Consider the following 14,563-nt stretch of genomic DNA (forward strand, 5'->3'; position numbering starts at 1 on the left):
TACTGTCCTCCAAAGGAACTTCTTATAGATTTAGAAAGGTTAACGTATGGCAATAGTACCGAACCGTGCCACACACACACCTCGAAATACAAAAGAAGACAGTGTGTCCTCTGAAACACTGATGCTCCTGCCAGAGAATTGCACGCAGTGTGTGTCTCCTCTCGCTGTATTCATTATGTATGTCTTGGCCCGCCGCTAGGCCTAGAGACGGCTGTTTTTGTTTTCTCTCTTAGACACATTTCCATTTACTGAAACCGTATTACTCAAAAGGTAGAATTAGAATGTATACAAATCTTTCCAGGCAAAATGTGTTGTATTTTTGAGAAAAACACCACACACAGAATTAACAAAAAAAAATACTTCCAGCATGGTCATCAATTTCACAGCACACAGTGCTTGCTGAATCTTTTATAACTCACAGACAAAATGTTGTACTCTGTAGACTATGTTGACAACCCATGACTCTCCCTGACAGGCTCAGACAACCCCTGCATCTGGGAGCTGGTCCACACCAAGTCGGAGGTGGAGGGGAGGCCAGAGACCGTGTTCCAGCTGTGCAGTAGGTAAGAATCCCAACATAGCCCAATGGCTAGAGTCACGATGGTATGCCTGGTCCTCTCGTGTGTTTCTGTATTGAAGGAGATAATTCAGTGTAAAAAATATAAAACATCTGACTACCCATCTTGTTTATGCTTCTAGAAACTTTATTATTAAATAGACAGCTCTAATTCCACTCCAAAATCTGCATGATGGTGTAAATTTAATTAAGCAATAGTGCTGGAGGAGGTCAAAATAGATTCAAATAATTTGACTAATTAATGCAAAATACGTAGATCGATGTGTGTTATCACAGGTTCTACATACATTTCTAAAACACCACTAATCCCAACATCACTATTTATCTCTGCTCGTCTCCCCCTAGTGGTCTGGAGGGCAAAGCCAATGTGGTGAAGACCATCCGATCCCTGCTGAGGGAGAATGCCAAACGGACGGTCCCAGACGAGAGAAGCTGCAGAGACCATCTGGTCACCTTCAGGAGACCCCAGCCACCTCCCCCGGCTCAGATGGGGCCCTGGGTACCACGGCAACTGCCTCACCCCAACGGGCTCAGACCCAGTCAGCTGGACCTGGATGGAGACTGCCACTCTGAGCCCCCACTGCCCAGCCGGCCCAGGGACTACCCCAGCCATCGGAGCCTCCAGCTGGACAAGCGGGCCCGGCTCCACTCCCTCACCAGCGCCCTGGAGGCCCAGCTCCAGAGGCTGAGCTTCGGCGAGGAGGCGGCCTACGGCGAGGAGGGCGGCAGACTGAAGAGGGCGGTTGAGCAGCACCAGGGCGGCCAAGGCACTGTGGGCCTGGTGGACTCTCAGAGCTCCATGGATCTCAACTCTCTGCTGGCCAGAGACTTCAGTGTTCAGAGCCTGGCCTCCGTGGTCAGCGAGGACTGCTTTTACGACGCCGTCATGGGCATCCAGAAAGCTGCGATACCCACCCTGTAGGAAGGACTAAGCGTCAATTCAAGAGACAACCTTGAAGAGCAAAAGATTCTGGACAAGTGTGGTTGTATGTGCTGTTTCCATGGTGACAGAGCTTTGAATGGACCGAATGTCGTAAGTTGAAATCCTCACAGGAGCTTAAGCCTTAATTTGTAGCTGAACGTAAGAATACCTTGAAAGCCATCATGCTGTAGCAGAATAAAGATGGAGGTGTATGTAAGTTGATATATGATATGCTACTTCAACAGACGCTTGAGTGTTAAGACTTCATCAGCACTGTGCAGTATATCCATAGAACCTATTGAGATCACTGCATTTCCTGCTCTGTGGCCTTGTTTTCTAAGCACTAAGACCATTTGCCTCTCTCAACTGACATTCTCCCTTTGGCTTGTACATTTTAGCTTTTTTCGACAAAGGCAATTTAGTTCAAAACTCAAATTGCTTGATTGAAAAAAAAACGTAATGGATATTCAAAAATACACAAAGATGCACATATGACTATTTTGTCTAAATTATATTTGTATATTTCCTATTCTTTTTAGTATTATGTTTGTGATTACATTTATGAGAACTTCTTTTTCTAAGTGGCATGCTTTTGTTTAAGTTAAAAACATTTCCTAGATGTCTTTAGTTTTGAGGTAATTGCGGTATTGTTTTTCAAGTATTATTGTCAAGATGTTTTCACTCAAACTTGGCTAAAGTGTAATTTATTTGTAATATATTCTTGATTCTTTATGTAAGCATTTCTTGGCATTGTACAGATGAAGTGTAATATTTAATAAATGCAGTCTTATATAATCGCTGTGTTTTCATATTCAAAAAAAGAATACCGCAAATATAATGTAAATAATGACATAATTTGTTTTGTGTGCCCTCATAAGAAAGTATGTCAGAGAGATATTTCGGAGAGTGTCAAGAGGCTCTCTGCTCTGTTCCACATCCAAGATGCTTGGTGTACTGATTTTATAAATCAAGGCACCAAATGTACTGTCAGCCTGCAGATTGCTGATTCTCTTGAATGTGTTTTCAGCCTTAAGAAACCACACTGTGTGTGTGTGTGTTTGTGTGTGTGTGTGTGTGTGTGTGTGTGTGTGTGTGTGTGTGTGTGTGTGTCTGTGTGTGTGTGTGCTTGTGTGTGTGTGTGTGTGTGTGTGTGTGTGTGTGTGTGTGCGCGCGCGTGCGTTTGTGTTTGTTTGTGCGTTTGAAAATGTTTGACTGACAGGTCCCAAGGGCCCATCAAATCTCCACCAACCAAGTTGTAGCTGAATGTAGGCAGAAGAAAGACAACACAGCTCTCCAATGAGTCATAATTACTGGGCTTGTTCTCCGGGTGTCTTTGTTTGACTGTGGCTGTGGGCGATTTTAATGGAGCGCGTGGGGGCTCAGGGCTTTGGCAGCCTGTTTCACTGCCAGCCACTCTTTGTCACATATGAATTAAAGAGGCAGCAGCAAAGGGTGCATGTGTTGAAGAACCCAATGAGGGTTTTTTTTTTAGCTCCACTGCAATGGTGCTTCAGAGTACATGCCCAGACCAGAGCAAGCGATGCGAGAATGGACAGGCTAAATGGGCTGAAGCCTTATTTTCTAGGAAAAAGAAGCGAGTATTGCTTATAATAATGATAAAAGGGGGAAAGAAGGGGGGAAAAAAAACAAGTAATATGCAGACTGTGATGGCAAGGCAAAGGCAGCTCAGCTTCCGTTGCCACAGTAACACCTGTGTGAAGGACCATGAAGGCAGCCTGCTCCTCTCTCGCGCGCATTCATTCCAAATGAGAAACAAATCCCACCTCTCAGCGCTTGTAAACACAGCCAGAAGAGAGGGGGAAAAAAGAGCGAAGGAGAGCAGAAAGGAGAAAAGAAGGGAAAGCATGGCGCACTGAGGCATGTCCTGTGTTCCACTGGGAGGACGGGACTCCCTCCTGAGTGTCAGAGAGTCGGAGGACAGAGAGGTGAGAGGGGGGGGAGGACGGGTGAGAGGGACATGGCAGACAGGAGATAGTGTGTGAGGATGGCAGCTCCCTGCGCTTCTCTGCTCTGCTCTGCTCTTGACTGAACGTGACAGAGTGTTGAAGTAATCACTGAAGACCAGGCACTTTTAAGGTCCTCCCCGTCTCACCCACTTGCTTTCCCTCTCTCTCTCTCTCTCTCTCTCTCTCTCACACACACACCCTCTCTCTCTCTCTCTCACTCCCATTCCCTCCCCCTTGCAAACACATCCCCCTTCTTTCCTCTCTTTCACTCACTCTCGCCTCCTCCCTTCTCGATCAGTCCTCTCCCAGCTCTTGCCATCAAGCTCTCCTACTCACCACCTCTTGCTCTTGGCTTGCCTTGAATAAAGGAACCCTGTAGGCGCCTCAGAGGGAGACCCCCACCCCCCCTGCTTCGCCGGCGCTGAACGCTCTGACCTGGTTCGGTGTGCCTTGCGTCACACTCATCTGGACTTCAACCGCGGCCGCCGTGGTGCCGAAAGACACGACAGGCAACGATAACGAAAGCCCTGGAGCCTGAAGTCGTTTTTTTTTTTTTTAGACAACAGACTGCCAACTACTTAGCCCTTGGCTCTCAGTGTGGGATTCAGAACCGACTCTGGACTTTGATTCCAAGTGGAGAAGACTTTGAGGGGGAGCGCAAACAGAATAATTTCTTGGGAACATGTGAGTGTCTGAGTGTGAATGTGTGTGATACAGAGAGGAAGAGGGACGTTGAGAGCAGGAGAGAAGCAACACGCTGACAGGAGAGAGAGAGAGATAGAGAGAGAGAAAGAAAGAGAGAGAGAGAGAGAGACAGAGAAAAAGTGGGAGTCAGAGGAATGTGCTGTGCTCAGCCGACATTCAACTACTCCCTGCATCATGCCAGGGGCTCCCCTCTTTACCTGTGAGTCTTTGTTTGCCACTGTGTCACATTGACCTGACACGGTTGTCACACACATGCATACATCTGTGTGTGTGTGTGTGTGTGTGAGGGCGTGAGGAGGCGCGTGCACCCGGCCAATCCCATTCACTGGCAGAATGCTGCTGGGATGACAGCGAAGGGAAGCTGAAGTTCCTCTTGGCCACAGAGGTTGGAAAACCGATCGGTGAGTTCTGACTTTCTTTCTTTTCCATTTCAACTTGTTTTCTTTCCGTCTGTGTTTGGACAAGAGTAGTGCGGTCTGCTGTCCATGCTCCTCAAGCGAGCTTCCATGTGCGCCGCCACAATGTTTATGCGTTCAGGAAGGCATTAACAGAGGAATTCAGTGGGCAAATCAAACATCACATTGTAGTCCAACTTTCCATCAATGATGCTCTCAAATAGGCTCCAAACAGAACCTCTAACAACCACTGTATTAAACATGCCACGTAGCTCATGAGTATAAATCCTAGAACAACCATAAATATCTTCCTATTCCAATCACCATTATTCAAAAAGTTGTGCTGTTATCCTTATGGCAGGGAGAGAGAATGCTGTAAAGATGACAGTCAGCCAGGCATCCACACCAATCATATTGAGGGAGGGCGCTGTCCTCCGTACTTATGAGACGGCCCTTTAGCCTGAAAGAAAAACAGGGCGACTATTCAAGCGGTGGCAGGTGAGAGTGAGGACAGCCTTTTTCAGTGTGGGAGTAAAATAAGCCATTTATATTCAAGTAGGCTGGATGATTTGGATGGAGAGGGGGAGAGAGGAGGTGGTTTATGAGGCAACGAGGATTACAGATACCTCCAGGCTCAGACAGAGAGAATCTGTGTTTGTCCATATATGGATGGGGAACAACTGTTCGGAGATTGAGTAATTCAACAGCATTTCATTTGGGTTTGTCTGCTATGGAGGCAGACTGTAAACAATGTATGTGCTTACCTACAATGATGAGACGCAGACTTTTTTAAGTTGAAAAGAAGACAAAAGGTGGACATAAAAGGATTCATCTGGCTTCAAGGACGCCATCAAGGCTATATGCTTTGTGAATATTGTGGGTGGTTCAGCACAATAGATCTCTATTCAATGACTTAGCAGCGACCATTCAGACCTGTTATCGACTTGTCCAGCTTGGATGCTCTGATTCAGGTTGAAGGCTGAATGCTATCTCTTGTGGAAACTGCAGTTAGTGGATGATTGAGGCTTCTTCAGTTTGCCATCATTCAGACCGTTGCATTCATTTGCTAGGTGGTTTTTCCTGCAGTCAAAGCCAATCAGCCACATACGTACATGAACCAATCACATGCAAGTTTCTTTTTCTTTCATTTTCTAAAAGCCTAATCAGTGCCAAATGCTTCCGCAGGTTCTGGCTCTGGTACTACCAGTAAACACAAGATGAATACCTGCACACGGAGCATAAGACATTTATTACCTTGTATGAGCAAAGGAGGCAACAAAAACACATGTTCAACTAAATTCCAGCCTAATTGGCCTTGTAAACAGGCCTGCTCTTTAACCATGAGCATGCTCCTTAAATTTGAGTGTGACTATTTCATTCCTGGTGCTATTTTTAAGCTTCAATCAAACTGCTAAGTCAGTGAGTCTGTGGACACAAAAGCCCGACAGTAACAGTTCCAGTGAGGCACATTTTCACATCTGCAGTATTATAAATGTTTTCCAGCTCATGCACACTCAGACTAATACAACACTCATTGCAAACAACTTTCTTTCTTGAATGTACTTTCCATTCGGTTGCCTGCGGGACCATTTCCACATTGGTCTTCTTGTGTCTGTGGCTCATCTTGGCTCGAGTGCACTCAGCAATCCGAGGCTCGGCACTGTCATGTGCTTCATACCAGCCGAGTCAAGAGACCACTGTGGAACCATGGGAACACGAGGGCCAAGATCTATGGTAAACAAAGTGGCTGATGACGGACAAGGCCGCTCTGACCAGGCTCCAGACTGGAGAGAATGGGGATGGGTCATGTGGTTGGGAAGTCTCCTGTGAGAGAGGCTGGTCTCCAGGGTAGCCTTCCCACGCTCCCTTAGCCCTGAGGCTCAAGCACACAGTAGATGCTCCTGCCCTGTCCTGTGATTCTAGCCCTCTGCTGGTGTTGTAGTCTAGGGCTGAAGTGCAAACAGTTTGACATGATAACTATGATAGTGAAGTAAAACAATGTTGAACTGTCGGCTAGTTAATTGCACTAATTGCACTAGGTTCTTTTTTAAGAGCATGAGTAATGCTTGGTCAGTGAGAGAAAGACAACAACGTCCAGCAAAGGGCACTTATTTTGCTTATTATATAATGCTTATTTTAGCATTACATGGTGTGACAGTAACATATAAGATATAAGCAGAATACTTTATCATACTCATACTGTTGCAAAATGATTTATCCTCAAATGCTTGTTCAATCTAGACCAGTTTGACCAGATGTTTCTGTGAAGGCGGATGTTTCCGTGGGAAGTGAATGTCAGTGTAACTTTCTGACTTTCTTAATCACAGAGAGTGTTTGTGTTTACAGAGACATTTATTTGCTGAAAGAAAACAAAAAAAAATAAAGTTATTAGGAGACAAAAACAAAGAAGCTTTATTAATGGAAAACGTTTTGCAACCATTCCAGAATAGCCTATCATCAATTTAAGATTGCTACCTAAGAATGCCTCAGAGATTTAAGCCTTCCACCACATTCATTCCTCTTCTTTCACATACGTATCCATTACATTTTCCATTAAAATTATACAGTACAGAGACATCAAGTGAAACACATACTCTTTAACCAGTGATGCACAGTAACCACAAGGCAATAAAAATGAATGACAGTGAGCCATCACAACACACTCGGTTGATACTGCTCCAGGAAAGTTCACAGTCTTTGAGTATGAGTGTTTGACAGAAGTGCTGGCGCATAGTTTAAGAAGCAGTGGGAGATAAAGAGAGCCTGTGATAGTCTGCCATGTCCTCTCACGTTGGAACTTCAGACGTCGCCTGACACTCCCTGGGTACATGTTTACTGCATGATTAGTCTGCAATAGCTCCCATAGTAACAGTACCACAAACTGGGAATTAACACGCCTAGTGACGTAGACATATTTACTCTAATCACTCTCTCTCTAACTCATGCACATACACACTGGGTGTAGAAACATACACTTTCTATCTCAAATAGTACATTAGTACATTTAAGATAACAACTATAAATGAATGTGTCCTGAATATAAAAACATTTACTTTCTCACTCCCTTCTTTTTCACACACATTTTAAACACGTTGACATTTACATACATACCTTAGATAGCCACTATTTCAGGTCATATATATCAATACAGACACAAATGTACACATGTGGAAAAAAATGCAACCGCATTTGAGAAATCATTACATTACAAAAATGCTTACATAAAATTGTGGTTGGTACTGGGCCAGGAGTTTTGACCCTGCTACATACACTGTCACACTTGTATCCATATACTAAGTGCGTCAGTATTTATACACTCACACTTCATCATTCTCACTCCCGCCTGTGGAGTACAGAGGGGCCGTAACCCCTCTCCACAGTAGCCCTGCATACATTACTGTTCTGAGTCAGTCATACCATAGGTGGTCCTCAGCTTCCTCCATGGCTCTCCCTCCTACTGATCCCCTTCCTGCTGGACCGAACTCAACCATCCGCCCTCCTACAGATAAAGACCAGTGAAAGAGAACAGCTCACCCATACACAAACACACACACACACACACACACACACACACACACACACACACACACACACACACACACAAACACACACACACACACACACACACACACACACACACACACACACACACACACACACACACACACACACACACACACACACACACACACACACGCACACACACACTCAACACACACTTTTAAAGGACTCATTAGCACTCCAATCCATCTACTAATGAGGCCTACAGCTGTGCTACTGGCAAACATGGCCTTTAGGTTTGGTTGAATCCCCTTTGGGTGTCCTGGTGCGCCCGCAGGCTTTTCTTATGGGGGAGGGACACCCGTGGTAGAATAATGGGTCTGGGGAGGGGGTTCAGTGTTGAGGTTAAACGATGCTTATGCTCCCGTTTCATATTTCCTCACACTGAGCTGCATGGTGTGTTTATGTTTCTGGGGAGGTGAACAGTGGGAGGTTGGGGATTTTGTTTTTGCGGGAGCAGGCAGGAACAAGTTGGAGGCTCGGGCAGAGGGGAGGGAGAGAGAGAGAGAGAGAAATCGAGGAGCAGAGTCGAAAGTTTTAAATAAAGGGCTTTGATTTTATGTTTATGCCTCTGGTTCCAAATTCTGCCCAGGTGGGTGTCTTACAGTATGGGTGGCCCCCATCGTTCACAGTCCATAGTCTGATGGAGGAGACGAGAAGGCGGCATAGCGTAAGCATTGGATTACACTAAACATCTATCAGATAATACACTATAATGTAATGTCTCCTCAGATAGAAATTACAGGAAGGAAGGGGGAAGGAATGAAGCTGGTTGAGGTGGTGGGGGTGGGTGGGGGTTTGCGGATAGAGCTTTCAGTACCCGATCTATGATACAGTCTGCAATTTCCTCCAGAGCAGGAAAGCCCAGAAAAAGGCTGACATTTTATTCCGCTCCTTTTCTTTTTCTAAACCAGCCAATTGCCGAACCTCAGAGGCATTCAGCGGTTGCCGCAGTTAATTGCCTGTCACAGGTAATAATAGACCATTTCATTACCCGTCTCTCAGTGGTCAGGGTGTTTAAATTCCATGTGAATGAATATTAGCTTATCACAGGCTCCTATCACCCTCACACCTTCATGGGCTGGCTGAGTGTGATGCTGCCCTTCACTTTTCTTATCTGAGAGAATGACCTTCAGGTCAGTAGAGCGTCTAGTTGACTGCGACGAATCACTGCTCAATGTTGCGGTAGTTACAGCGTGGTCATTCTTCGGTCCAGTCTGCCACATTGCAATAGTTGCACTCAATGAAGCAAGATACACAAACCCTTTGAAAAGCACCTTTGCGAACAATGGATAGTGAGAAATGCTAGAATTGTGTGTATTTCTGACTTTGTTATTTGTGTCCTGTCTAGAGTTCAGAAATCTTCCAAAGCTGCTTGACGCACCATAGCACGCATTGCACCGCAAGAAAGGTAAGACGTACTTTCGTTTGTGTCTGAAAAAAACCTTACTCTCTGCTCTCTAAATACCACCTTTCGTTATGTCCATGACTGCATGGGATGTCAATGAGGCATGACGTGATGCGGTTGTTATTGTGGGTGGAAAACAACGTAAATGGAAAGATGGAAAGATTTGGAACGTAAAAGGTTTCACCGCTTGCAATCTTGTTTGATTGGTGAATGGGTTTGATTTTCAAGTTGGAGCGATTTCTTTACCTGGCGCTGTGGATGAGGAGTCTGTTGTCACAGGGTAGCTCATTTGCTGATGGAGGGACACTGCCACTTTAAAAACATATAATTGAGCCGTTCAAAAAAAAAAAAAAAAAAAGTCCACCAAACTGGAATGCAGAGTGATAATGCAGTCCATCCCAGAGGGTGCATTCATCCTCTCTTCTAAACGAAAAAGGGAGAGAGAGAAGAGGGGAAAAAATCTGAAAACAAACACAAAATCGCAAGCAGCAGACTCCTTTCCCAGTCACCAGTGTCTGAGCCCCATCTGTCTGATCGTCACGCTTGCACGCTCAGTTCAATTCTCATTTCACTCTTTATCGCAGCCCACTGGAGCCTGCGCTGAGGAATTATCAGCTGTCAGGGAACCTGCGCCGGGCTGATAGCAGCGCCAGCAAGGACGGAGAAGGGGGGAAAGGAGAGCGGGGCCACTGCAAGGTGACGGCGGAGGCGGTGGCGCTTTCAGCTGCGGGGGCGCCGCAGGAAGAGGAGGGTGTTCGCGATGCTCTCCTCCGCCCTCCAGATCTTGGCGTTCGCCCTGGCGCTGCTGGGCATTTTCGGGGCGACAGTGGCCACACTGCTCCCCAACTGGAAGGTGAGTGCCGAGCAGGGCCCCAACATCATCACAGCCATCTCGCAGATGCAGGGACTGTGGATGGACTGCACCTGGTGGAGCACGGGGGTGTTCAGCTGCACGCTCAAGTACTCCGTGCTGGCTCTGCCCGCGTACTTGCAGACGGCGAGGACCACCATGGTACTCTCCTGCATGATGGCAACCCTGGGACTCTGCCTGGCTGCCCTGGGACTTAAGTGCACCCGCTGGGGGGGGAGTCAACGCTCCAAGGGGCACACAGCCATCGCTGCGGGGGCTTGCTTCGTGGTGTCCGGGGTGCTCTGCCTGGTGCCTGCCTCATGGTTCACCAAAGTGGTCATCACCAATTTCCTGGATGCCCGCGTCCCGGAAAGCAGCAAGTATGAGCCCGGAGGCGCCGTCTACGTTGCCTTTGTGTCGGCAGGTTTCTTCCTGGCATCCGGGGTGATCTTCTGCCTATCCTGCCCCGGGAAGAGAGAGGGGCCGCTGGACTCGGGGTCCTCCTACCCCCAAGGCAAGGCGCTCGAGAAGCAGCTGCAGCCAGAGCAGCCGTGCAACCACAAGCAGGTGAACCGCGAGCAGCAGACGCAGTCGCCCGACCCGCGGGGGGAGCAGCACCCTCAGCCCCCACCCCTACCAGTGCCAAACAAGGAGAAAGCCAACCCGGAGAAGCTGCTCCACACGGACGAGCCGCCTCCACCACAGAAGCCGCTGCCGCCTCCAGACAAGCTCCTCCAGGAGCAGGAGCAGCAGGCTTACTACTCCCCATCCCGCTCCCGACCCCCACCCCCTGACATCAAGAAAGGCTACAGCCTACAAGACTATGTGTAATAGGCTCTCCACTGGCGTGAGCTCCAGACTGAAAAAAAGAAGGCGGAGAAAAGGGAATGGAAGTGAGGTAAAGAAAGATGGGTAAGGACATTGGGTTTGGCTTGACGCTTCTCTTTGTAAGAGGAGAAAGAGAGGGAAAATAGGGATAGAGAGAAACAGAGGCAGAGGAGGTAGTGGAGGAGGAGGAGGAGGAGGAGGGGAATGACTTTGACAGCGTTATCTCCCTCACTCATCTTTGCTTTCTGCACTGCAAGCAGTGAGGGATGGAGGTGTTCCCATTATCTACAGGCAGGCAGATTGTGAGTCCTGTATCCACAGAGTGATTGAGGGTTTGCAGCTGTGAGCTTGGACAAAGGGACAAATCAGGTAGTAACGATGATGAAAAATGCACACAAAAACCGAGCTTGAATGCTGCTTTATTTGAAAAAAAAAAGAAAACTGAAGTGGAGGGCACTTTACTTCAATAAAGCTTTAAATAAACTATACGCGAAGAAGCCAAACACTATTTCTTCTTCTTCATTGTTTTGGCTAGGCAGAGGGACATTTGAAAGCATATGCAATTATACTTTTTGCCATGACATGATTACATACTGTGGTTATCGCTGTGCTTTGCTCAAAGGCTTGGAATGATTATTATTCAGCTAGCGCATGCTGTCTGTCGCTACTTGCTAATGCCTGGTAGATAATACGACATGTTTGCATTTACCGTAGGGCTTAGTGCTGGGAATGTGTTTCAAATGATGCTTTTAATGCAATGGAAAGCTAAACGAAAGCTGTACAGATTCTCTCAAGGAAGACATGTGTGTGTTTGTGGGTGATTCTCTCAAAAAAGTGTGTGTGTGTGTCTCTGTGTGTGTGTGTGTGTGTGTGTGTGTGTGTGTGTGTGTGTGTGTGTGTGTGTGTGTGTGTGTGTGTGTGTGTCCAGACAGTGTTTTCCAGCAGGTCACGGCAGGCAGAAGCACAGTGGGTTGTCACCCATCTGAGATAATGATGCTCTTTGCTTTCCCATTAGGAGTTTGTCGCTTGGATGCACTCCGCTCATTTATGGAGGGACGGCACATTCAGACACACACCCTCTTAAATACACACACACCCACACACACACACACACACACACACACACACACACACACACAAATGGAATCCCTCTGTCTTGTTCTAGCCGCGAGGGTAATAGGTTTTTGCACCCAATCATCTTTACTGCGTGTGTCCGCTTGTCATTGCTCCAGGAGACACTGTGATAGACCTGATAGGGAATCAACACTAAGCTCTCATTGGCTGTTCTCTGGCACACGGACACACTGGGGGGACAAAGGGGGACAAAGCAAAACAGAGGTGACCCCAGCTTCTGCAGCTGCTGAGCACAGAACACCCACCTCCCTTAAAAAAAGCGGTCTCTCACTGACTGTGAAACCGGCAAGGAAATGCTCAAAACGAAACATTATTCACCTGCGAAAATGCGACAAATGACACACAATATCTGGAAAATGTTTGACTGTCTGAAAGCAACAAAGGGACTGGATTTCTCTCACAGTTTGCAGAAGATTCCCTGTCAGATGTTTTCGACAGGAATGACTCTTATGATTTGCCCTCTTGGCTGAAGCTGCCATGTTGCTGCTGATTTTCTGTGGTAAATTCTGCATGGCCCTGGTTGTCTCTAGAGATGTGTTTTTTGTTTTGTTTAGTTTTTTTTGCTTCCTGCATATTTGATGTTCAGCTGTTCCTCGCATGTCTACACACATGCCCAGATTTTTTTTCTCTGTGTCTTCACCAGTGGGAGATATTGCTCCAATTTAATGACAAGGGCTTTAGTTGGAACGAATATGCATTGTAATTTTGTAAACCGACTATTCCCAAAGAGAAGCCATGTGGTAATGGCAAATTGGCATTGCCACTGGCAATAAAGTTAAAGTATGAACACAGCTTATAACGGTAAGTTTAAGCCAAACACTGCTCTGTTTCTTGCAGGATTGATGAATGAAACTCCACAGATTGTTTTTTTTTTTTTTAAGAGAAAAGGGTCTAGAAAGGACCCTTAACTCTTTGTATAGCTAAGAAAAATCAGAATACGAATGTTGAATTTATTTTCACATATTTTAATTTGATTCAGGACATTGATACAGAACATTGTGTCCTTAAAAATATTTTTTTAATGAGATTATAAAAAAAAAACAGATAATAATGATTTGATGTAGTTAAGAGATGAGGTACCCTTTCATTAATTGAATTCTGAGTCTGATTCGCCAAAGGTGAAGCTGCCATTCTTAAAACGTGGTCGTGTATGCTGTCTCTATCCCTTGCTTGGTTTGATTATGTGTCCATTCTGCTTCTAGTGACACACAGCATTATGACACTCTCACGTTCTCACCTCTGAGTCGTCCATTCAAAGGCTTTTAAAATGAAAAAAAAAAAAAAATACACAGTAACTGATCCTCTCCAGCCACAACCAAATAAAAGATTTGCCTACATATTCAGAAACGTAATGATTTATTATTATTACCTCATTGTGTTGAAGATTTAGTTGCCAAATACAAGGCGTACAGCAGTGGTTCCCAAAGCCAGGCAGTGGTTCCGAAACTTTTCACAGCAGCCCCCTGTTTGACAATGAAAAAAATATTATTATTATCAGTTAGTTCAATTTTATTTAGGTTTTATTTTTAATTTTTTTTATAACAGTTGTGTTTTAAAACATTCAAACATTAACTTCTCACTGGTCGATCCATCCATTCAATGTTCAGGTTAGGCGTAAGTCCATTATATTAATTATTCGGCTAGCCATCTCCTCTTACATATAGGCTAAAAACAGTAGGACCACCCTATACTTTGGGAACTGCTGGCCTAAGAAGTTCCAGGGACACTTTTTGATGATTGTAATCAGAATGTAAAAACAGCCAATTGTTTTATCTAAAAAAATGTTGCTTACAGTAACCTTAAGGATTTCAGCACGGCATTTCGTAGCAGAGAGCACCCAAACATGCAGTGTCCTCAAAAGATGGATTGAGAACGGGACCTGTTTGGACTCTGATGCTGTCTCTTTCAGAGTTCAGACCTTCCTGCCAAAAATCACAGCAGTGTAACTAATGACAGCACAGTCATGTGCAGAGAGCAGAACATTGCCTATGTGAGCTTACTATGTCACCTCATTAAAGCACAAAGTCCTGTACTCAACAAAACAGGATGTGTCTCTTTAATGTTCTATTTTTTATCTTTTAATTTATCTCCTGACCAAAATAAAAACTCCACAGCATTTTACGAAAAGGAGCTAGAAATGTAAGGAATGAAACATCACAAGCCAACAGCATTAGAATATCTTACATAAGGGTTTTGTCTGTTTAAAATTGTATATC

The 14,563-nt window shown here is 45.6% G+C and overlaps 2 protein-coding genes across 2 annotated transcripts in view; both read left to right on the forward strand.

Moving 5' to 3' along the window:
- tiam2b (TIAM Rac1 associated GEF 2b) overlaps positions 1 to 2,123 on the forward strand; it is a gene marked incomplete at its 5' end in the record, with an annotated part of 32,611 nt that extends 30,488 nt beyond the window's left edge. The window contains 2 exons of the mRNA XM_080860362.1: positions 476 to 563; positions 923 to 2,123. Coding sequence (XP_080716488.1) covers positions 476 to 563; positions 923 to 1,499 — 665 coding nt within the window. The 3' untranslated portion in view covers positions 1,500 to 2,123. The remainder of the gene's footprint in view (positions 1 to 475; positions 564 to 922) is intronic.
- An 8,172-nt stretch (positions 2,124 to 10,295) lies between these two features.
- Positions 10,296 to 11,267, forward strand: cldn20 (claudin 20; the record flags this gene model as incomplete). The annotated part of the gene is made up of 1 exon (XM_080860597.1): positions 10,296 to 11,267. One exon carries the CDS (start codon positions 10,296 to 10,298, stop codon positions 11,214 to 11,216), a length of 921 nt encoding a protein of 306 aa, XP_080716723.1. The 3' UTR covers positions 11,217 to 11,267.
- Between the last annotated feature and the right edge of the window lie 3,296 nt (positions 11,268 to 14,563).

The sequence above is a fragment of the Sprattus sprattus genome (assembly GCF_963457725.1).
Source record: "Sprattus sprattus genome assembly, chromosome: 2".
Classification (NCBI taxonomy): Eukaryota; Metazoa; Chordata; class Actinopteri; order Clupeiformes; family Clupeidae; genus Sprattus; species Sprattus sprattus.